Source organism: Pseudogymnoascus verrucosus, assembly GCF_001662655.1.
Source record: "Pseudogymnoascus verrucosus strain UAMH 10579 unplaced genomic scaffold scaffold_33, whole genome shotgun sequence".
NCBI lineage: Eukaryota > Fungi > Ascomycota > Leotiomycetes > Thelebolales > Thelebolaceae > Pseudogymnoascus > Pseudogymnoascus verrucosus.
Window position 1 is genome coordinate 309,695 of NW_017263684.1, and position 22,762 is coordinate 332,456.

General features: G+C 52.1%; 9 protein-coding genes across 9 annotated transcripts; 3 read left to right on the forward strand and 6 right to left on the reverse strand.

The window, feature by feature from the left end:
* Nucleotides 1-1,011: 1,011 nt before the first annotated feature.
* Nucleotides 1,012-2,695, forward strand: VE01_07406 (uncharacterized protein; the record flags this gene model as incomplete). The annotated part of the gene is made up of 4 exons (XM_018276841.1): nt 1,012-1,210; nt 1,272-1,300; nt 1,370-1,579; nt 1,631-2,695. The coding sequence occupies 4 exons, from the start codon at nt 1,012-1,014 to the stop codon at nt 2,693-2,695; spliced, it is 1,503 nt and encodes a 500-aa protein (XP_018128766.1).
* A 368-nt stretch (nt 2,696-3,063) lies between these two features.
* ERG4_2 (C-24(28) sterol reductase) lies at nt 3,064-4,988 on the reverse strand. The gene is made up of 4 exons (XM_018276842.2): nt 3,881-4,988; nt 3,406-3,813; nt 3,210-3,351; nt 3,064-3,147 (listed from the first exon to the last, which is right to left on the reverse strand). The coding sequence occupies exons 1-4, from the start codon at nt 4,762-4,764 to the stop codon at nt 3,136-3,138; spliced, it is 1,446 nt and encodes a 481-aa protein (XP_018128767.2). The 5' UTR covers nt 4,765-4,988; the 3' UTR covers nt 3,064-3,135.
* Nucleotides 4,989-6,849: 1,861 nt separating this feature from the next.
* Nucleotides 6,850-7,403, reverse strand: VE01_07408 (uncharacterized protein; the record flags this gene model as incomplete). Its single annotated transcript, XM_018276843.2, has 1 exon — nt 6,850-7,403. One exon carries the CDS (start codon nt 7,401-7,403, stop codon nt 6,969-6,971), a length of 435 nt encoding a protein of 144 aa, XP_018128875.1. The 3' UTR covers nt 6,850-6,968.
* Nucleotides 7,404-7,610: 207 nt separating this feature from the next.
* Nucleotides 7,611-8,441, reverse strand: VE01_07409 (uncharacterized protein; the record flags this gene model as incomplete). Its single annotated transcript, XM_018276844.1, has 2 exons — nt 7,611-8,074; nt 8,150-8,441. 2 exons carry the CDS (start codon nt 8,439-8,441, stop codon nt 7,611-7,613), a joined length of 756 nt encoding a protein of 251 aa, XP_018128876.1.
* Nucleotides 8,442-9,730: 1,289 nt separating this feature from the next.
* VE01_07410 (uncharacterized protein) lies at nt 9,731-10,718 on the forward strand (the record flags this gene model as incomplete). The annotated part of the gene is made up of 2 exons (XM_018276845.1): nt 9,731-10,008; nt 10,193-10,718. The coding sequence occupies 2 exons, from the start codon at nt 9,731-9,733 to the stop codon at nt 10,716-10,718; spliced, it is 804 nt and encodes a 267-aa protein (XP_018128779.1).
* A 617-nt stretch (nt 10,719-11,335) lies between these two features.
* Nucleotides 11,336-14,423, reverse strand: VE01_07411 (uncharacterized protein; the record flags this gene model as incomplete). The annotated part of the gene is made up of 2 exons (XM_018276846.2): nt 14,082-14,423; nt 11,336-14,025 (listed from the first exon to the last, which is right to left on the reverse strand). The coding sequence occupies exons 1-2, from the start codon at nt 14,161-14,163 to the stop codon at nt 11,336-11,338; spliced, it is 2,772 nt and encodes a 923-aa protein (XP_018128820.1). The 5' UTR covers nt 14,164-14,423.
* Nucleotides 14,424-15,566: 1,143 nt separating this feature from the next.
* VE01_07412 (uncharacterized protein) lies at nt 15,567-19,435 on the reverse strand (the record flags this gene model as incomplete). Its single annotated transcript, XM_018276847.2, has 3 exons — nt 19,359-19,435; nt 19,199-19,256; nt 15,567-19,127 (listed from the first exon to the last, which is right to left on the reverse strand). The coding sequence occupies exon 3, from the start codon at nt 18,339-18,341 to the stop codon at nt 15,567-15,569; it is 2,775 nt and encodes a 924-aa protein (XP_018128778.1). The 5' UTR covers nt 18,342-19,127; nt 19,199-19,256; nt 19,359-19,435.
* Nucleotides 19,436-19,647: 212 nt separating this feature from the next.
* Nucleotides 19,648-21,011, forward strand: RPE1_2 (RIBULOSE-phosphate 3-epimerase). Its single transcript, XM_018276848.2, has 4 exons — nt 19,648-20,063; nt 20,149-20,397; nt 20,452-20,818; nt 20,919-21,011. The coding sequence occupies exons 1-3, from the start codon at nt 19,818-19,820 to the stop codon at nt 20,710-20,712; spliced, it is 756 nt and encodes a 251-aa protein (XP_018128819.1). The 5' UTR covers nt 19,648-19,817; the 3' UTR covers nt 20,713-20,818; nt 20,919-21,011.
* VE01_07414 (uncharacterized protein) lies at nt 20,888-22,751 on the reverse strand (the record flags this gene model as incomplete). The annotated part of the gene is made up of 2 exons (XM_018276849.2): nt 20,953-22,751; nt 20,888-20,892 (listed from the first exon to the last, which is right to left on the reverse strand). Exons 1-2 carry the CDS (start codon nt 22,592-22,594, stop codon nt 20,888-20,890), a joined length of 1,647 nt encoding a protein of 548 aa, XP_018128818.1. The 5' UTR covers nt 22,595-22,751.
* Nucleotides 22,752-22,762: the final 11 nt, after the last annotated feature.

The following is a 22,762-nucleotide window of genomic DNA, read 5'->3' on the forward strand; positions in this document are numbered from 1 at the left end:
TATTCGTAATACCGTAGGTCTACGTATATTTAGCGACTATTGACTAGAGCTCTAATTGTCGGGGGGGGTGTTCAGTCCCCTTTATCCAGGGCCAAGAGTGCCCGCCATTTGGTGAGCCCTACTCCGGTGGTCCCTCAGTGTGGGTGGTTCATGTGCCTGCACGTAAAGACCTTCCTTGTAAGCTACTGTTGGAGATTTGCACGTATCGTACAGTAGACTACGCCAATCTGTATGGTGTAGTACAGTACCCGAAATGATAATCCCCAAGTAACGCGGAAGCTGGGCACAGTACAGCACAGTATACAGTAATACAGTAATACAGTAAACGATTCAATTGCTTTTCCTATTTTAATGATTCTATGCAGTATTTATAGGCCTGTAAGAGCCTGCCGTACGCCCTAGAACTCCTAGGTAATCCACTGTTTCCAGTGCAGAGTTTACACCTGCCCCGGTAACGACCATAGGAGAGATGCTTCCTACGGTGAGTACCATGGGAACACCGAAACCACAGCGGGGATAACCAGGCTTTCAGGGCCAAAAACTCGGAGTTTCCCGATCTCCGACCGGTTTTCCCAACAGATACTGCTGGGGGATACAGCGGTTAAGTAGAAGGAGGTACTTAGCTACTCGTACTTTTGCAAATTTACTTGTTGATGGACAAGAAGCAATCCGCCGCTCTCCTGCTTCTAAGTGAATAGAATTAACAGTCGGACACTCACCTGCGATAATGAGGGGTGGGGGAGGGGGCCAGAAGCAATGGAATCCTAGGCGAAAGGGGACTTCTTGCTCCACGATAGACCCTTATCAACGAGCACACAGCCTCGGTGTGAGCCATTGCAGATATCCGTAATCCGTAATCCAGAATGTCAGCTTCAGCCCTAGTACTTTATAGGTGCCCTCGTCCCATCCATTACTATCGACCAACAGCCGCTTTATATTTCCGGAACTTTGTCTGACACGAACTTGTCTTGTCCGGTCCTCCCGCTCTTTGCAAGATCAGCCTCTTTCATCATGATAAGACTCTGGCTATGGGTCTTCGTACCCGTGCTCCTGGCCGTATGCCATGTGCTATACAATCTTCTCCTCCATCCGTTGCGGAAGTTCCCAGGGCCCGTGTTGGCTGGTGCAACTTCATATTGGAAAGCATGGAAGGAGGTAGTGTTGCAACAAACCATGGCGCAGGAGCTCTTCAAGCTTCACGACAAATATGGTAAGATGTCTTGTCCAGCGAGGTATATGGTTGATCAATCTTTATCTGACACGTCACGCAGGTGAAATCGTCCGCATAGGCCCTAACGAGGTAAGTTTTTCTCTGGCAGCCAGCCACCATTCTGAACCTCCCGAGTTCGGTTGCTAATAACACATATAGCTCCATTTTGGAAAGCCATCGGCATTCCACGACATTTACCATGGGAACAAGAGATGGGACAAGGACCCCGGCCTCTACAGCACACCTGGTTTCAAGTCGGGATCGTTCGTCTTCTTGAAGTATGCCCAGGCAAAGGAACGAAGAGACGTGCTCATGCCCATGTTTTCCAAGAAGGCCATGCTGAACATCGAGACTCTCGTCTGGCGAAATGTCAGTTGTCAACTCTAACTTGCAGGTATCGTACTCATGGAATCGAAACAGGCAACTCACCTCGCATCTTCCATCGCCAAGATGGATGCAGCAAAAAGCTCTATTGACTTGCTTTACGCATTCCGCTCCTTCACCCTCGACACCATCATGTGCTTCACCTTTGGCAATTGTATCGACGCTCTCGACGCACCAGCATTTGCGGATCCTCTGATTCTCGCCATGGACGCCAGTCTACGCACCCTCCCTATTCTGAACAACTTCCCCTGGGTCCGGAACATGATCTACGCCATCCCTCCCTGGCTGGTGATGAAGATTATACCCAACTCTGCCAAGCTAGCCCCACGGCTCTACCAGGTCCGCGACATCATCCAAAAGCAACTTCACACCGTCCTCCAAAGCCTCGAGAAGCTGGACGAAGCCCCTCACCAGACCATCTTCCACCGCATGCTGGACGCCCAAGCCCACAAGAGCAAAAGCGTCCCCAACCTCACCGAGCTCCACGACGAAGGCTTCACTTTGATTTTTGCCGGCGCAAACACAGTCGCCGATACCATGGTCATGGGCCACTACCATCTGCTGCAGAATGCTCAGCTCCTCGTGCAGCTGAGACTCGAATTACTCACCGTCTGGCCAAACCTGCACAACCCGCCTACCCTGAGAGACCTCGAGGCTCTGCCACTCCTCACTGCGACAATCAAAGAGTCCCTCCGCTTCATCCCATCCGGCGTGTCACTAACACGCGTCGTTCCGCCCGCGGGGGCAGTCATATCCAGCCAATCGATTCCCGGGGGCACTGTGGTCGGCATGGCGATCTTACACGTCCATCAGTCCGAGGAGGTCTTTGAAGATGCTCTTGTGTATAAACCAGAACGCTGGCTTGATGAGCGCATAAAGGATCTCGACCAGTGGCTCGTGCCCTTTAGCAGAGGGCCGCGCATGTGCTTCGGTGTCAACCTGGCTTGGTGTGAACTGTATGTTGCTTTCTCCACCATGATTCGGAACTTTGATATGTCGCTGGATGGAACTACGCCGGGAGATATGGAGTGGACAGAGTGCATTGCGGCATACTATCCGAAGAGGCACTTACATGCGTGGTGCCGGCCAGTCCAGTCTTGAGAGGAAGATTGTTGTGTTGATGGAGTTTTCTATACTTGGTCTTCTCGCATTCTTCCAACGTTTCATCCCCTCTAATTTCCTTGACACCTTGATAGATAGACGTCCTTGATGCACCCTAGCGTAAAGATAGATACCCAGCCTCTATTTTTGTTCTCAAATACATGGGCAGTCCTTCCGTTTGCAACCACGGGTCACATCGTGTGTAAAAGGAAAGACCTCTCTGCAACATCAAATGGGTTACTGAGCTCCCAGAGCTGAGCACGGCATATATTTCGCATTGGTTGCACAATGAACGATGCCTTGCTGGCGATGACAGCGCATATGACACCAGAAAGTGTCTCGCCTCGAGTAACAGAGACGAGAAACATTAAGGGCCCAGTGCTAATGGCCCAGTGCTAATGGCCCAGTGCTAATGGCCCAGTGCTAATGGCCGATATTCTCTAGATAACATACTGCCAATCTGTTAGCTTCTCACATGTTCTAGACCTTGAGGAAATCGGCATCTTAGACTTACTGGGATGAACAGATATGGCACCTCCCTCTCATACTGCTTCCAAGCCTCACCGTACTTCCTTCGACATCTTGCAATGTCCCTGGTGGTCCGATGAATAATCATGACCACGAAGAAGACGGGATAGAACCAAGGGAAAGGGCTCCTAGTACCAGAGAATTAGCAGCTACCATCTCTGTCTTCAGCTGACGAGACTTACTTGAATCCCGTGATCAGACCCCAGGATATAGCGAAGAACATATCAGGAACATAATTGGGCTTCCGTACAATGGCAAACCAGCCGTCCACCAAGATGCGATCGCCAGCTTGCGTCTCAATGGCCTTGGGGTTCTCAATGTACTGCCAGGGCATTTGTGGGAATGTCTTGCGCCTGATGAGTTGGCCTCTCTCCATCTGGCGGAAGCCGTTCTTCTGACCGTTGGAAGAATCCCACATCCAGTAAAAGAAGAGGTATACAACGAAGAGGACGGTCAAGGCATAACGATTCCAGCGATACTCAGCCGGGTCGTGGTTTGCAAGGTAGAGGGCACAGTGGCAGTAGGTGAAGGGCACACCTGCCATGTTCCAGAAGGTAAGGATGAAGCCTAGTTTTTCAAAGTACATATCCCTGAGAAGAAAAGCATTGGGTCAGTTGGATCCATGGAAAGAAAGGGAAAACTTCGATTTCCACGTACCAACTCGTAATTATCATCTGCTCCGCCTTGGCACAAGCATTGGTGTATAGAAAATGGGCCATGAGAAGGAAGGACACCTCTGCCGAGACGTACCCATACGTCTCGTACTGGCGAGCGGCCACGGCAGCAGTGATGAGGAATAGGATAAACCATGGGATCCTGACCTCATAGAACATTTTGAAGTCCAAGATGCCGATGCGCGGGTTGAGCTCGGCGCCCATAAAGAAGTCGTAGACGATGTGACCCGTGAGCCGGTGTGTTCGTCCCCGTACAATAGCTTGAACATAGACGATCACACTGTTCAGGAAGCCGGAGAGGATGGCCACGCTCATGATAGGCCCGAACTCGTCGATCAGCGTGTATAGCGGGAAGAGACCTGTGACATGGAGGATAGCGGCGGTGGCAAGTGTCGCGTACCAGCTGGTGTAGGCGGAGCAGTAGTATGGAAGCTTCTTGCCCCCTTCGTGGCGCAGAGGCCGGCCATAGCTCAACACGCCGGGCATATAACAATACATGATGGCCTCCAAGACAAAGAATATCCAGTAGATGGCCCACGCCTTAGCTGTTGGAAAAGCTCCCTCATAGACGAACTGGACCAGGTGACGACCAAACTCACCCCAGGTCTGGTTGGCGTCGGGCAAGGGGAACTGGCCGTCGTAGTAAGTTGCACCAATCCACATGTACCACATCAACAAGGGAAACCCAACCATCAACGAGGCCGCACCAAGAGATCCGCCAAACTCGAAGTCGTCCGGCGCGCCCTCCCCATCGATATACTTGGTTGTCTGCGAAGATGAAGATTGCAAATCCTCCCCCTTCACCTTCACCTTCCCCTTCGCCATCTTTGGGTCCTCTGGAATTCGACTTCTGTTAGTTGCACCCATGGAATCGCTTGAGCAGTTAGAGGTCTCAGTAGTAAATAGTGATTCTATGAGTGGAAGTAGAAATACGTGAAGGGGTGGTAAAAGATTACAAACAGTATTGAATCAAGGAAGGAAGTAGGGAATTATTGATGTTGACGAAAGTAAGGGGGAGAGGGAGGAAGGGGAAGCGAGCATTACGGTAATCGGTAATTTCCGAGTACGCTTCACGGTTAGGTGATATACCCCAGCCATCTTGTTGGATTTTAGAAAGTGGAAAAATACGATGGTACGAATATATGCCCGATATTTCGTTACCCTGTCGTAGCAGGGAGGGGGCCTTGTCGAAAGGACTTGGCAGACCCGCCGCATGTATCTTTAAACAATTAGCATAAAGTAGAATAGAATTGTATATAAAATAGATAACGTATTTCACAAGCGAGTCGGACACACAAGCGAGTTAGACACGAAAACACTAAAACGTGTCAACTTTACTATAAGGCTCTGGCGGATGAGTGGGATACAGAGCCTTCCGACCTAGTCGCTACGGATAAGAGCAATATTAAGCAAGAGCTTAGGTCAGGATCCTCCATTCTAGTACTAGAGAGCACACCGAGCAGGCGGAGTCATTGCCGGGCCCTGCTATGACTTCGACATAAGCTGACTAGCGTTATGAATATTAAGTCCAACTATCGTTTCAACCTTAAGGATTTGACAGGGAGACAGGCTAGCGATTTATCTCACCACCTTCGTAAGTCGCACTAAAGTCACTTATTAGGAAGCAGATCTAAACCAGACATAAGAGCCTAATCGATTCTGTCATGTAACTTGTCTCAAACACATCCTCAGTCCCTAGAGTCTCCTTAAACCGTAGAATATTGTGATAGAGGGAGGAACAGTTATGTACGACACGTAGGTCTTAAGGACGATTTGCTTTCTGGCACCCGATGGTTGAGGACTGGTTCACCTACAGTGGCTGCATCTTTAACATCAAAAGGTATAGTCATTAGAGCAAAGTGTATGCAGGCTGGGAGTGAGAGGACTACGATCGAGAAGTGAAACACCAGCTGAGGTGCAGCGATCTAGAATGCATCTGTGATGCTAGGCCCAAAAGACCACAGGAAGCTGATTACTTCTCACTAGACCGTACGCCACGATTGTTGAGCGAGGCGCTTGCGTCAGTAGCCGCGGTGTACCAAATCGACCTCTTACCAGAATCCTTCTTGTCAACGGCTAGGGAGCAAACATTGGGGAGCTCATAATATGGATATTGCCGCCTAAACCGCTTATGTGACAACGTCGGACCTTTAAATAAAGTGCCGGCTCTTTCGAACCATTAAAGGTGGTTAAATAATCGCGAGTAAGTGCTTGAAAGATTAAGCAATCATAGCGACCATAACACTAACCACGATGATTGTCGTTCAAGACACAGATTCCTTAACATCGGCGGTGAAAGGCCTCCAGAAGTCGCGGTCGCAGCTACAGCCAAAAGAATAGATGTTGGCATTATGGGCAATGGAAGATTCCCGCTTCTTCTTTGTCACTTTTCGTGAAGGAGAGCTTTCTTTCCATATTCTCTCCTCGACTGGCTGTGCATATACTTGTGCGACGCAAGTAGTGGTTGCCTCGGGCTGCAGCGATGCAGTTGACGTTAATGTGTAAGTTGAGAGATTAAAAGCAGAGTCTGCTCATGGGTTCTTAAAGACGAATACGCAAGTAATTATCACATACGACCATAGACTCAAGAGAACTGGGCATCTTGTCCGCTCTGCCATACATAACCTTGATATCTACTTGCTTTTTACTCTTAATCGTGTCAATAGGTATAGCGTGAAATCAGAGCGTCGCCGGCTCAAGTTTTTGATGCTCTTACGATAACCCGGTTATCACCCTCAGCTAGGTGATGGCGACCACGTCAACAGCGTAAAATATAGGTCTGTATTCAGACGCAATGGTTGTAATGCATCGCGACTTTAAATGGTCATGAGTAGGTGATCGAGGGTGAGCGTGGGTGAGTACGGGCGAGTGTGGGGGCTGGCTATGAAGTTTATTAGGTTACATATTCTCGAGAAGCAGACTCTCCTGCCCTAGGTGACGCAACGACGGCTTCTCCAGCATGCAATGAGGTGGTGTTATATGGTTTCTAACATTTTTTGAGAATCTCCGGCTTCTAGCTTATTCTTGTTGATAAGAGTCTAATCCTAAATACATAAAGGTCCTTAAGTAACTCAAAATTCCTCATCGCCAATATCGTAAATCAAATGCTTGTGTGTCGAAACCTTCTTGCTTAATCCAAGAATGCGAGTGGTCTTAAAGTACGCCCAGATCCCGAGCTCTTTGAACCACAAGCCCCAAAGTCCAGTTCTCTTTCTGATTTGCATATTACGTGCAGCAAGCCAATAAATCTCGTCTACTCGAGGTCTTCTGATCTGATCAAACCTCTCGTACACGTCATTCAGAGAACGTGACGTATCCTTTAGCAGACGAGCGAGTAGAAAGCCATCCTCTAGGGCCATAGAGATACCTTGACCTGCATGAGGCTGCATAGCATGAGCGGCATCGCCAATGAGAAGACACCGTCCTTTAAACCAAGTACCTCCAGGGGAAAGTTTGTAGATGGGAATGAGGCTCATGACCGAACTCTTGTCGACAAGTTCACTCATGGACGGGGCAATATTTACAGGAACATTCCGCGACAACGAGATAATGTACGATGGGATGATCAAGGCGTTCAACAGTGCAATTAGGTCTCTAGGAGAGGAGGAACAGGCAAATACATAGGAGAAGGCGAGAATATGGGCATTGGCATTTTGAGGCGTATTGTTTCCTGCGCCGCCTCGTCCGTGACCCGCTTCTCTGGGGCTGCCTGTTCAACATGATTTCCCCTTCGTTTTGCAATAAGCCGTAAAGAATTTAAAGGCCTGTGGCTTATCATCTCTGTCCCAATTTGCGAGCTTTTCATCCAAAATAGGACAGTATGCCATGGCAGTAGCACCATATTTCAACATCAGGCTTCCAGCCATTCCCTTGACACAGTCTCCTGCCTTTTGTCGAACTGCTTTATCACAGTAATTGCTTCCATTTTTATGGCATTTTTTCAAGATCTTATCCCATTCCCTCTCCCATCCGTTTGGCGGGCTTTTGGTAAGCCATTTCTTATTGAGGTAATACGGGAGAACTTTCTCCCGGAGAAATTTAACATCCTCGGCCGAACCAGGTTTGATGCCTTGACTGCAGATTTCCCTAAATTTATCCCAAAGGGGCTTTGACATCTTCTCCACGTCTTCCTCATCAGGAGGGCATCGTTTAAACAGTTCATGTTTAGGGGCTTCAACTAAAAGAAAAAGAAGTATAAGAATCAAATATTTGTCCTCATTCTCAGGACTGAGGGACTTGTTGCATCACTAACCTGAATCCTTGCACCAGAGCCTCTTCAACCCTAATAGGGATCGAGCACCATCTTCCTCACAGCAGTCGTCAGGACTGACCAGAGTTGGACAATCATTCTCATGTTCCCCTTCAATAGCCCATGCTTTGAGCTGCCAGCCATTGACTAAATCGCCTGTCTTAGCCTCTTCGGAGTTGGTGAAGTAGCAAGAGGGTACAGCTTCACGCCAGTTGCAGGAATCTCTGTTGCTGGAATACTGGGAGATTGCTCCTGTCGCAAAAAGAGCAGCGGTGAACAAAAGGATGGAATGCATATTGTGTAACAAGATCAAGATATAGTTCGCTTGACACAACTCTGTGGATTGGATTGTAATAAGAGGGGGGTGATTCGGGCTATTTATGAGTACTAAGTAATAACACAATGTGCAAAAGATAGGGGGGACACATGATAGATTATCCATTCGTGTAAACTTCCAGCTGAAGATCTGCAGTGTGAACCAACTGCATCGCAGAGATGGATTTTTTTCTCTCAATAGCAGGACAACTAGTGAGACATTGAGTTCAATACTCTGTAATAGCTATCCGATCTGCAGTGTGAACTAGTTAATTGCATTGGAGCAATGGCTGTTTTTACTTTAATAGCGGAACAACTAGTTAAATATTGAGTTCAATAATAGCAATCCTTGCTGTACATCCCTAGTTAAGTGGAAAAGCCCTTGTAGGTTTACGTCCTCGCGTGATGGGTCATGAGGGTGTTCCCCCCTACATTTATCAAATGTGGGAATTTCTAGTTTGAAGTCGGCATCTATTGGATTCGTCCATCAGCTAATTAATGTCTTAAACAACAGCTCACAATATTCAGCCGAGATAGGGTAGGAAACTTACCACAGAATTCGATGAGGTTGCATTGACTCTTAGAAACTTAGTAACCGGCAATGATCTGAGAGACATGGCGTACTCATCTCCGCTGAAAACTCATGACAACCCGATAGGCTCATTAGAGAAGTAGCGTGGTAGAAGAAAGAGAAATGCTTACGTGCTTGTATAGATAGGGCCGCTAAGGGACAAGTCTACACAGCACAACAAATGATATCAGGTGGGTTTTTTCAAGTGGCTGGATCATAAGCCACTTGCACTTTGCCAGATATTATCTCTGCTCAGCGAGACAACTAGCCCTCACCTACTTTTTCCCTCGCAGAATATGGCCTATACTACGTCTAGTGGTAGTGGGATGTTGCTGACTATCACATGACAGCGGGAAGAAATGAAAGGCGGTGTATTAGGGGGCTTGTCTAAGACAACGTAGGAGCTGATGTAGATCCTGTCTCACTAATGAATCACAGTGTCTTATCTCATGAGACAGACTTACGACATCCAATCGTACATAGAAGGTCGATAGTGCTGCACTTGAGAAAGCTATATGTAGTGTGAAATGTAGAGAGTTCTGATTTCAACCTCTCTATTTTCTGTCCTAAAACCCATGCCTATCCGATGTGCTTCTGCATCTACACCTAATCTACGGGCCTACGTACGCTATTTGTAGCCCTGGGGAAACCCCCAAAATCCTGGCAAGCTGGGCTTTGGATCAGTGGCTTCCAATAGTATGGCGCCACTGTCTCACTCGCAAGCCAGGGAAACGCCGTACAGCGACTGGTTCGATGGCACTTTTTATACAGACACGCATTCGCACCCTACGCCACGGGATCCTACGTCCTCTATACCACAGACGGAGGCGAAGAAAAACTGGACGGAAGAGAAAAGTCGAGGTTCTCGACATATACTTGACACTGCGCCTTTCTCCCTATGGGACGATGATGCCCATGACTATACTAGGCTAACTAGAGAGAACAGTCGCTGGATTTTTGACAAGTACAACGCGACGTGCGTGGACTTTCTCCCCCCCGTTCCTCGTTGTTACAACAACCACACCATCACTCCCTGAGCATAACGGGCAGATTTCGCTGACTCTCGGGTGTGCGCCGGTGGTGTTCACCTCGCCCACAGCCACTGGATAAGAGTTCTGCCCGTTTGTGCCACTGCCGAACTCAAACTACCTTATCGATAGGGCTTCAAGTGACCCTCTGATTGAAACATACCAGGCGATTCCATGGACACCCCCATCTCCGCAGAACGGGGCAGAAATCTGGGATGTCTTCAAAGGCGTCGGTAGCGTGCACTCCCTAAATTTTATATGGCCAACCCTTACTGTCGAACTAGCCACAGACAGTCGCATCTACATCAATGAGTCCCTGCTGAATAAGATAGGCGGATGGGCACTTCATTATCATCAGGGGGAGCCTTTCTGGAAATCCACAGTCCCGCTAGCACAGCAACGCCAGATGGCAGCAACGAGCCTACGTGGCGACGAAACTAATTACTTGAGAACAGGGGATGGAGTCATTGGGCCGGGAATTCGGGTAGAAGGCCGCACTATGGCATCGTCTGCAGGAGTACGAATTAGAAATGGAGCACGGGTCAGAATCACGTTGGCAGACCACGGATTTGAAGACGACACAAGGGTTTACCATCCTGATGGCGACGGCGGCGACCCGATTGCTAATATAGAAGAGAGATTTCCTGACCACGACTAAGCGCTTGCGCAGCTTCATCCATGCATTACCTTCAACAACTCGCAGGTTTTGGAGTGCCCAGAACCACTGCTGTCACCGGGTGGAACTGCTGTCCTGCTGTCGATGAATCTTGCTGTCACCGGTTGAAATGCTGTCGTTCCATCCCGTCGTCGACACAGAACCCCACCATCTCTCTGGAGATGTCTCTCAGACCTCAACATCCCGTGCTGGCCGTGGACACAACACTAGTTCCACACGCTGATCTAGCCATAGAGCAACGAACGGCACCTTTGGCCTATGCGCAACTCTTCTGGTAATGTTATCTGGGCGAGAGTGATTACTTGCGTATACTGCGATTATATAGGCATCACCAACTAACCGATCGGCTGGAGAGAAGAGCTACAGTGGATGATGGAGAGGTGCGGGGTTTCGAGGATAGTGAAATTCACAGGTGTTTGAATACTGGGACGTTTGATGGACTGGAAAGATAATTGCTTTACGATAAGCTGTGAAAATACCAAAATCGCCCCATTCAAACAATCCCTAATTATATCCATCATAACCACCCTTCATTAACCCCTTCCCCCAATCCACAAAAAAACGGCACCACACACCACACACCACACACCCCTCCCCCCTCACTCCTTCTTCCCAACCCTCGGCGTCAATCCCCCACTCCCACTCCCACCCTCCCCCCTCCCCCCACCCACAGCATCCACAGCCGGATCATCAACATCCATCTTCACCCCGCCCCCGCCCCCCTTCCCCCCCTCCTCCCCCCCCTCCCCTCTAACAACCTTAATCCCCGCATCCGTATCCCTACAATAAACCCTCACCCCCACCACCACCGCAGCCCCCCACGCCCTGGGGTTAACCGCAGTATCATAATACAAACTCGCCCCATCAAACTCCATCTCCCTCCTCTCCTCAAACGAGCCCGCCACACTGCGATGCGGGCTGGGGAGGTCATTATCAAACGAGCCCCTCCTGAATGGCTGTGGATGTCCACCACCTCCTCCTCCACCACCACCACCACCAAGGGGAAGCGGTCCCGGCGGCGGTGGAGGCGGGCCGGGAAACCCCCTCGGTGGTCCAGGAGGTGGATAATTCCTCAATGGCAACGGCCCCGGGTACCCCCTCGGCGGCAGCGGGAACCCTCGCGGTGGACCAGGCGGATATCTGCGTGGCCCAGGCGAGATGGCGCGGCGGGGGCCGGGTGAGTAAGTTCCCCTCCTCCTCGGTGGACCGGGGGAGAACGTACGTTGGCGCCGTGAAGGGGGATAGTCGCGGGGACGGGGGCGGAAGTCTCGTGGTCTGCTGGAGTCGCGACGGTCGTCGAGGTCGGTTGGGCGGCGGCGGAGGGTGGGGGCGGAGGAGGAAGGGTCGTTGTCGTCTTCCCAATCGTTGTCGTCGCCGGAGGCTGTGGCTTCGTCTTGGGATGTTGTGTCGTGGGGTTGGTGGTGTGTTTCTGGGGTTGCGTCGGCTTCTTCGACTATTGGGCCATCGTCGACTTTAGGTTCTTGTTGGGATTTAGACGGTTCCGGCTGCGATTTGGGGAGTTCAGGCTGTTGTTTCGCCGCCTCCTTTTCAACAACCTCTTCCTCCTCCTCCTCCGAGGTATCATACTCAAGCTGCCCCTTCGCATGCGCAATATCATACGAAAGCCCAACCTGCAACAGCTTCTCGCGCCGATCAAGCCAATTCCCCTTCACGATATCCTCAACCTTATGCGACTTATCGTTCCGCGACGCCGCGACTTTCATGCGTATCTCGTACGTCCCCGCCTCGAGGAATAACTCCGCGCTGACTGAACGCTGGCGGTAGAACTCACCGTGCGTGCGCATCAGGTAGTCTTCCTCGCCTTTTTTGTGGACTCTGAAGGACATCAGGAATACATATTGTCCGACCAGACCGCGGAAATAGCGCTCGTCGAGTTGGGAGAGGATAATGACTGTCTGCGCCCCCTTTTCGAGCGTGACTTCAAAGCGTGTGTCGAGGTAATCCCCGGCCCAGGGAACATCGACGTTAACCCACTGCTGGGCGACGCGCCACTCATCGGCGAACAGACGCGTGCGGTAGATCTCATCGTACTTCCTCAGTAAATCCTGGTATCTGATCCAGAAAATCCCATCGTCGCCGAAGCTATGCCCCAGATCCTTTATCGACTCATGCGTCCACTCCTTCGCCCCATCCGACCACGGCCCCTTCCACTCCTTCCTCCCCCACGGATTCTTAATCAACAGCAACCTCTCATTCTTATACTGCACCGCCCTCAAAATCGAATACGCATGATTCGCCTGTATCCCATCCTTCCCCCCATCATCATCCGGATCATCCCAAACCGGACTCGCGCAGCCAAAAAGGTACTCCGTATTCACCTTCAGCAAATCCTGCCACAGCCTCTCCTTACTCAGAATATCCCTCGTGCTAATCATCACGCTAATCCCCCCCGTCAAATCTTCCATCGCCTCCCCGACATTCCCGCCATGGATAGCGCCGTAATCCCCATGCGCCTTCGCATACGCCTTCTCCAGCAGCGGCACCCACGTCTCGTCCTCGTGCGTGCTCTGCGCGAAATACAACGCCCCACTGTTCGTCTGGAACTCGCGCCTCCAGTCCTCCGCATCGTCGTCGCGCACCTTGGCTGCCTCCCAGTCTTTGCGCACGCGCTCGGCTAGGTCGTCGTAGTCGGGTTTGCGGAGGTAGAGTTTGTCGTCGATAATCACACTCTCCCACTCCCCGTCCCGGAAGACTACGAAGCCATACACGCCCACCTCCTGGTCGCGAGCAACGCACACTTTCTCTAACAGCGAGTCGGCCCCTGTGCTGTTACACAAAGCCATCAACGCAGACATGAACCAGCAATCCCCACTCCCCCCCTGCCTCACATCCTTTGCGCTCGCTCCATCAACATAAAACTGCGGATTATCAAAGATATCCCCCACCCTCTTCACCGACGGCGGCAACGGAGCCTTCCTCGTCCCCCCCTCGGGCGCATTCCCAAAAAGCAAAAGATGTCCCTTCCGCTCCCCGCCCCCGTTCTCCTCATACAGATTTAACCCGCGATTGGGGTGCACATCCTCAGCCGGCTTGCGCTCGGGCATCGAGAGGGGGTACATGCAATCCTCCTTGTCGTCGAGATCGAAGTATGGGTCCGTGTATTTGAGGTTCATGGCTTGGCATTCTCGCACGATGTGGGCGACTTTTTTTGTGCAGGCCGCGACGGCGGTGTCGTAGGAGGCGCGGACGGAGACGGAGGGGAGGGAGCTGGTGGGGGGGCGTTTGGAGATTTTGGTGGTGTAGAAGGGTTTGGGGAGGACGGCGGAGGCTGGGGGAGTGGTGTTAGCTGGGTGGGAGCGGTGGGGGGTGATGGGGATGGGGTACCTTTCACGGGGGGAGTGTTGGGAGATAGATGCTGTGACCAGAAGTCATTGATGAGATTCTGCGACGTCCATGGTGGCGGCATGATTGCTCTTGTCCTCGTCTTCTCGCAGCCTTGTTCGTGAAGCCGCGATCCGTAAAACAGCACACCCTCAGCTCCTTGTATGTCAAGTAACCTTCAAGCAGTGGCGTATCAGCAGTTGTATTGCAATCCAAGCAAACAATCAGCTCAACCGACACAAAATCGCAAAACTGGCAAGAACAGTCAGTAAATATACCAACCCTCCACGCAAAAAAAGGCAACAACAACCCAGCCCACCGCCCAAGCTCCGCGCACAAACCAAGCTTTAAACACACCCAGCCATCCCTTCAGCCCCAGCCGCAAGGCTGTCATCTCAGGCCAATATCGCACCCCAACCCTAGCCCATAGCTGAACTCACCCCATTCCTAGCGCCCACCTCCCACTGGCCGCCTCATCCCCAGTGGATCCCCACCCCCCCCAGCGCCTGGAGCATGAAGGGCTGGGGCAGACGCCGCGCTGTCAGCACCACGGAGTCAAAAGCGGTTTAGGGTCCAGCGCGGGCCTGGTCCAGCCGGGCTACGGATGCCACATGGCAGGGGTCTGGGCTTGGGGGGTTACCCTTTTGTGGTGGGGATCGGCGGGCGTGGGCTAAATATATCGTGGGTGTGACGGGAGGGTGATTTTTTGGGTTTTGGGGAATGGGGAATGGGGAAAGGGTGGGGGATGGGGTTTTTGTAAGCATATTTGGGATGGAGGTGGTACAGGAGGAGAATGATGGGGGAGGGAGGTGGTGAGGTTCTGGAGTGGGTTGCGGTGCGGTGCGGTGCGTGTGAGGGACGGGGCGGAGGTAGGGGATTATTAAGGTGTGATGCTGTACTCGTGGCAGTTGAAGGTTGGAAACTTGGAAATCAAACCTAGTATTTACGCTGATAGAAACTGTTATATCGCAATGATTTTGAGTAACTGACATAGACAAGGTAGCCCTAATTGTGTCTTTTTGACTTACAGTTGCTGTGAGCACTAACCATTGTGTAGAGTTGCTGTAATTACTACCATTGCGTATGGTTCCTGTGAACACTGCCATTGCGTAGAGTTGCTATAAAGACTACCATTATGCATACTTACTGTAAACACTACCATTATGCATACTTACTGTAAGCATCGCCATCATGTAGAGTTACCGTAAAGACCACGATTGTGTAGAGTTACTCTCCAGACTTTAGACGGCACAAGTAACTCTGCACACCAACGACGATCTAAATCACTCCACTGAAAACAAATCTACCTTGGCAAGAGGGGATATATTGTCCGGATCCTAAAAGCACTAAAGCGCAACTAACTATCTGGTATCAAGCCAAGCAAAAAAACACCTTCGCGCCATCTCATGCACCCATCACCCATTCCATCTCACATCCCACATATCTCATCCTCATCCACATCATATACTTCATCCCCCACCCAATAATCTAACCCCTCATCGGCTTCCTCGCCCACCCACTCAACCCCCTCCACCCCGCACCCGCCTGCCTACCCTCCTCCACAATCTCCCCAACACCCTCCAGCAAATTCTCCTCCGCGACACCAATCTCCATCTGCAGCTTCAACATCCACTTCTCCCACGCCCACCCCCCCACAAGCCCCGTAATACTCGCCGCCGCCGCCGTGCTCCCCGTCACCATAGCCTCCAGCTCCAGCGGCCTCTCAACACCCATGCTATCCCTGCTCACCGGTCGCGCCACCGGCGTCGGCGCACCCATCGGCAGGACCATCCAAGCGCGCTTCACACCAACAAATCCCGCGCGCGACAGACGACCGAGCCATGCCTTGGTGGGCGTAGCGTCATATCCGCGGGTCTTGAGGGAGAAGCCGAACTCGACGGACTTAGCTTGACCAAGGGGGCCGGCATTCATGATATCCGAATCGAGCATGTTGAACTCGAGGTATCCGCCGGGCTTGAGGATGCGCATGCACTCCGCGAGGCAGGCGTCGTACTCGTCCTCGCCGTTCTCGGAGCACGCCTTGAGAATGTGCGCGAGGTTGCGGGCGGAGATGAGGTCGAACTGGTCGTCCTTGAAGGGGAGGCTGGTCAGCTTGTTGACTGTCACCTGGCGGTGGTTGGCTGGGCCGTGGATGTTGGAGTTGGACAGCTGGCGCGAGGTCTTGGTGGTGACAGTGTACACCTTGGTGTTGGGGTACTCGGTCGCGCAGTGCCATGCCCAGTCGCAGGTGGCTTGTCCGCCGAGATCGAGAATGCGAGCGCGGTCGCGTGGGGTTCCGTTGGCGGAAGGTCCCATGCGTGACAGGCGAGCAAGCCTCTTGGCCACGGGTGCGGCGATCAGGCGGCCTCCGTTGAGCATCTTCATTGCCGTGACGTTCCAGGTTGCAGCGCTCATCTGCTCCTTGGCCTCTCTCTCCTTATCCGCCTTAAGCTTGGCTGGGTCCTCGGGGGCGGTCTCGTCACCGCGGGCGACATTGGAGGACATACGCTTCTTGGCGCTCATTGGCACAACGCTGAGTTGGAACTTGCCGAGCAGCTGGTTGCGGTATGCCTCGGGAAAGTTCGTGCGCTGGATTTGCAGAGCCTCAAAGCGGGGTGTGCGGTGCACAAAGGTATCACGGTAACGCGACAAGGCGACAAAGGTGCGGAAAGAGCGGAAGTACGCGGACTCCAGGCGGGTGAGCTGAGGGAGGGGACGGCCGACCACGATGCTGACACCGAGGACTGACGTTGGGACTTCCGAGAAGCGGACCGTCTTCTTCTTCGATGCAGTCTCGCTGTCAGAGTCGACAGTGGCTTTGCCACCTCTTACGATCTGGGAATCGCGCCTCTGAATGGCTACCTCGTCATCACGCGCCTCAGTTGGGTTGATGAGAGCAGAAAGGTAGGAAGTTTGAGCAGTAAGCCACAGCTGGGTGCGATCAAAGTGCTCTAATGAATCCTCGTTCAGCTTGCGGACGTAGGTAACGTCGTAGTCTGAAATGATTTCCGTGGCGATGATCTCCTCGATAGGAGAGTCCAGGCCCTTGATAGTCTCTTCGGAATCAGTCTTCAGGAGGATTGGGCGAGCAGTTGGGCATCCATCAGACATGGACTCGGTCACCTCAACGATGCGCTCAATGGGCTCGGACATCCATGGTGTCTTGTAGAAGTGCTCTGCGGTCGCCGAGGACGGGGGAGCTTCGTTGTTGAGACTGGATGGCATGATGTGCCATGTGTGCCTAGAAACATTCGACAAGCTAGCGAAGAATCCTCCTGGCGAGGGAATCTCGATGGCCGTCAAGCTGTTCATTGACTGTTGCTGCTCGGGCGACAGGACAACAGAGTTATTTCTGTGGATGCTGGTGTTGATTGGTGGCGGGCTTTGCTGCATCTCCGTTGTTGGTGATCGGATTGGAAGCTCAATCACCTGCTCGGGAATGTCGTACATGTCATCCAAAGCAAAGGCTTGGAGAGTTGCCATAGCCGCAGGCTGTAGCTGAACTCCTCCCCATTGATCAACATCGCCGCTCTCCTCGTTTCCAGTGTTTGGAGTAGGAGGCGCCGACATGAGAGCCATTTGCTCGGAAGTCAAGCTTCCATCGAGAGATGGTGGGGCTGAGGATGACGGTACTGCGAGCGCGGACTGTTCTGCGAGGTACTGGAAAACAGCAGGCGACATTGGCACCTTTGGGGGTGGGGTTGGGGGAACTGGCGAGGCTAGTTTCTTGAATGCAGCCATGGCCTTCCATTGTTCATTCGATTGGGGAATGATGAGGGATGGTAGCGAGTTGCGTTGTCGGGGCGAAGCTGTCGACTTGCGAGAGCTTGTTTCCCGGACTATTGAAGAGCGAGCCTGGCGGGCCTTGTACGAGTCTTCCTCGTCGGATGAGACGTCGTACAAATCGTCGAAATCCGTGGCTTGAGTGCCAACGCTATCTCTGGTCCAAGGCCCGGACGAGGTTTGCGAATACTCGCTGTCGGCGGGGGAGGATGGCGAAGCAGGCATGAGTGGAGCGATCATGAAGTGGTTTCCTCTGGGTGTTGGGAAGTGGTCGCTCAAGGGAGAGCGCCAGTCTGACCAGCTTGGAGCTTTCGGGGACGGCGATCCACGTCGTCCGCGATCATCTTCTCTATCGTCACCTCCTCTCATTGATTCTTCATCGTCTTCCATTATAGTATTAAGTGAGCGTCGTCGCCGTGGAGCCTGCACGGGCGACGGAGCTTCGTATGTAGCAGCTGGTAAGAAATCTAGCGAAGCCATTTTGACGTAAGAGAACCTGAAAAGGCGACAACTGTATGTGTTTTGGTTTGTCTATGCAACTGATACTGAAAATTGTTGACGCGCAGCGTCGGGAATAAATATTACAAGCGATAGGATGCTTCGATCAACGAAGACTTCACACAAACAAAACAAATAAACTGACACTCAAAAAACACACCGACGAGAATGGATGAATAGATGGGTAACTTGGTAATGGGGCCAAAGGGAACGTTTATACCACCTTTGTTTCTTCGACGACTTACAGTAGCGCTGAGCGTAATTGAGCGGGGCGGTAATGCGCACATCCCGTCAGCGGTAGCGACCCGATGGAGACCATCTGCGAGACCAAAACGGCACTTGCGCCTCGATGTGTGCATGGTATGGTTGAACTGACGGCCGAGGAGTGTCGAAACGAGCAAATGAAGCCAGCGATCTGTTTGAACGGGACAAGTAGTGCGAGGTCATGCTGATCGGTGGCATCCAATGGAGACGGATGAACAGGGGGAGTTCGCAGACATGACAGGCATCAGACAGTAGGGCTAAAGTAATAATAGAATCAATAGTATGGAGAGGTGTGGAGTTTGCGCCGAAATGTGTTGAGTTGCTGCCACACCTTGGACCTCATTGGCGCTTGCGTGCATATGTTTGGACGAATCATGGGGTCCGACGGGTATGCAACCGCCCTGCGGGCGCCAAAAAATAGACCATTTGTGTGACGGACCTCTGATCGACGACTAAACGACCATGACCGACGGTTGAACCGACATTTGAGCTGGCCGTGGTTACCTGTGAGATGCGAGAGTAAGTTTCCTGTATGCACGGGAGTATGCGCGGGAGGAAGGGAGCATGCGAGATACCTGCATTGCATTGATATACACTATGAAGCATAATAAAGTGTACAGCAGTTTCTATGTCCTGAGGTGGAGAGAGTAGCATTGGTTATCAGTTTTCCAACAATAGATACAGGAAGGAAGGAGGAAGGACGGAGGAAGACAGAAGGGAGGAGGGCGTATGTACGTATATGTTCTGTATGAAGGTCAGTATGGAGATCAGTATGAAGGAAGAATGTTTGTAGTTGGAGGTTTGAGGAAGAAAGAAAGAGCGATTGTTGTTTGTCGCCAACAGATGGCTATAGATGGTACTTAGGTACATATGAAGTTTCCATACTATGGTCAGGTACCATTTCTATGCGTGGCAGGCGTGGAGTAGAAACTGACATATGTGCCTGATATATAGGGCCACAATAAATCCATACCCCACCAATTTCTCTGTCACTCCAAAAAGCTACCCCTCCAATCCCTCCAAGCGCTTTCTTGCCGCTGCGTCATCTCCACATCCAAACCTCTCTACGCGCTCACCCTCCACCACTTTTTATTTTCGCGCCGAACCACCGCGACTCTCACCACTCACCACTCACCAGTGACCCAAGCCACTGGACCATCCCAATCTCTCTTTCCCCCCCAGCCTCCGCCCACCATGTCTCCTCCCGCCATCATCGCGCCCTCCATCCTCGCCTCCGACTTCGCCGACCTGGGCGCAGAATGCTCCCGCACCATCAAACAGTACGGCGCGCAATGGCTGCACATCGACATCATGGACGGGCACTTCGTGCCCAACATCACCTTCGGCGCCCCCGTCGTCACCAAGATCCGCTCTCACGTCGACCGCCCCGCCACCGCCAATGCCACGGGCACCTTCGACTGCCACATGATGGTTGCTGAGGTGAGTTATCCGCCCCGTGCACGCTCGTGCTCATGCAGTTTAGAGGCGAGCGAGGAGTTGGGCTGGGCTGATGGGAGACGTGTAGCCCAAGAAGTGGGTCAAGGACTTTAAGAAGGCGGGGTGCGATTTGTATTGCTTCCATTATGAGGCTGCTATCGATTCAACGGCTGCCGAGTCGCCGGAGGAGACGTCGGATAAGAAGACGAACCCGAAGGAGCTTATTAGGTTTATCCATGAGCAGGATATGCAAGCTGGCATTGCGATTAAGCCGAATACCCCTGTTGATGTGTTGTGGGATATCTTGGAGAACCCAGTAGCGGAGGAGAGACCAGATGTACTATATCCCATATCCCCTCTCGTGAAGAGCATATTTACTGACAACCCCCAGATGGTCCTCGTCATGACCGTCGAGCCCGGCTTCGGCGGACAAAAGTTCATGGCCTCCGAACTCCCCAAGGTCACCGAGCTGCGCAAGAGGTACCCAGACCTGAACATCGAGGTCGACGGCGGCCTGGGGCTGGGGACTATTGACCAGGCTGCCGATGCAGGCGCGAACGTGATCGTCGCTGGCTCAGCAGTCTTCGGTGCTCAATCCCCAGGAGATGTGATTGCCAAACTGCGACAGGCTGTGGAGTCCAGGCGGAGTTAGGGGGGCGATTGACCGACTATTTACAAAACTTACATACATAGACTTCGAGTACATAGCTGTTTGATAGCTAAATAGATCCTGTCGATACCAGTCACCATCTTACCAGGTTAGTCTACGAATGAATTGCTGCTCGTATGAGTTTCTCTCTTTAGAAAGTATTATATTTCTACATATATTAATCTCCATCTCCCATTACCTTGGTCCAGCGCCCGATACCCTCTCCACACAACTACAGCTTACAAGTCGAAGAACGCGCCCAATCACATGTCTTGAGGTTATCATTCCACGACAGTCCCTGTCCGCACGCGTATTTATACGGCGTGCCAGTCTTCCCGTCGCCGTTCACAAAGCATAGATAGAAATGACTGCAGCTCTCAGGATCTGGGTATCTGCAGTCTTTCGGGCCCTTGCATTTGGTCTTGGTGATGTCTTGGGTGGGACAGGTGAAAGCGGCGCCGGTGTGGACGTCGTTGGACTCTTCTTGCTTCGTCTGCGACCCCGGCCAAATCTGTGCCATAGCCTCTTCAATCCCCTTCCCAACATCCCCAAGCGTCTTCTGCATACACGTCGACCTCGACCTATCATCACACTCCTTAATACCCTCGTTCCACTCAAAGTCCCTCGGGCAGTGCACCACAACCGGCGTGCCTGTCTTGCCCCCGGCGTCGACGTTGCACTGGATGTACTCATTGCAATAGCCGGGTCTGGCGTAGACGCAGTCCGTGTGGGCGGCACATTTAGTGCGGATGATATCTGCGGCTGGGCACTTGAAGACGAGGGGTTCTTCCTTGGCAGCACGGCGGTTTGGTGCACCGCCGTTCCTGAGGACATCTTCGAGGCCGTTTGTAACTTCACCGATGACAGTTCCTGGGCACCCTGCTCCTGTGCATGTGAGCTTATCCTTCGATTTGGCTTCAAGAGTATTCTTCTCCGTGGTCGCATTCACAGGGCACGTCGATTTCTCTGGGACATCGCACTTCTTCTCTTTATTGTTCCACTCATGGCCAGGAAGGCAGTCCTTGATGACCGGAGTGCCTGACATAAGGTTCGAGCCCGCGCTGCACTGGATGAAGGTGGTGCAACTTCCGGGGTTCGGGTACACGCAGTCCTTTGCGCCGCGACACTGGGTCAACATGATGTCCTTCATTGGGCATTGGAAGGGAGCGGGGTCGCGGGTATAAGTGCGGGCACCATCGCCTCGAGGTAAAATGCCGCCGACCTCCTTAAGAAAGCCACCAGCCATTGGGTTCACGGCACTTTTCTTCGGGCACGTCGAGTTCTCCTGGGAGTCGCATTTCTTTTCCTTGTCGTTCCACTCGAGATAACCATCAGCAGAATTAGGACATCCCTTTTGCGTCACAACGACCGTCTTCCCATCAGCTCTCCAATCGCATTGGATGTAATTCCTGCAGTTCTTAGGTTCTGGGTACATGCAGCCGTTCTGACCTTTGCATTTGCCGCTGGTAAAGTCTGCGCTGGGGCACACGAATGGTTCATCGCGGATCTTATTCTTGACAACACCATCACGTTGAGGTAAAATTTTGCTGGCCCCGTGAAGAACGCCATTAACCGCCTTGTCCACGCCAGCTGTTGCTGAGCACGTCGATTTCTCTGGGACGTCGCATTTCTTGTCATTGTTGTTCCACTCGAGATAGCCAGTGGTAGATTTAGGACATGTCATGTAAGTTCGTGTAGTCGACTGCCCGTCGGCGCTCCAATCGCAATGGAAGTACGCGCCACAGTTATCAGGATCTGGGTACGTGCAGGCGTTCTGTACTTTGCATTTGCCGCTGACGAAGTCTTCGCGCGGGCACGCGAGGCGATCCTGGGCTGCGGAAAGGTGCAAGAGGGCCGGCACGACAAGAAGGCTGAGGAAAAGCATGGTGGCGGATAGCTAGAGGGGTCGGTTTGGGTTGAAGAGCTGGATTAAGGCGAGGACCTGGGACGGGGTTGCAGCGGCCTATTTAACTCTTCTTTTCTATGTTACATTTGTGTAGGCGCCTAAGACAGTTTTAATAATTCGTTTCAACCAAGTCCAATGGTGTCTCGA

Bases quoted from the DNA above. Each gene is read 5' to 3' on its own strand.
- ERG4_2 (XM_018276842.2), bottom strand. From the start codon at position 4,764: ATGGGTGCAACTAACAGAAGTCGAATTCCAGAGGACCCAAAGATGGCG. The intron at 3,814-3,880 runs GTACGTGGAAAT...TTTTCTTCTCAG, and splicing joins CAGATGATAATTACGAGTTG to GGATATGTACTTTGAAAAAC. The intron at 3,352-3,405 runs GTAAGTCTCGTC...CTCTGGTACTAG, and splicing joins GGTCTGATCACGGGATTCAA to GAGCCCTTTCCCTTGGTTCT.
- RPE1_2 (XM_018276848.2), top strand. From the start codon at position 19,818: ATGTCTCCTCCCGCCATCATCGCGCCCTCCATCCTCGCCTCCGACTTC. The intron at 20,064-20,148 runs GTGAGTTATCCG...GGAGACGTGTAG, and splicing joins GCCACATGATGGTTGCTGAG to CCCAAGAAGTGGGTCAAGGA. The intron at 20,398-20,451 runs GTACTATATCCC...GACAACCCCCAG, and splicing joins TAGCGGAGGAGAGACCAGAT to ATGGTCCTCGTCATGACCGT.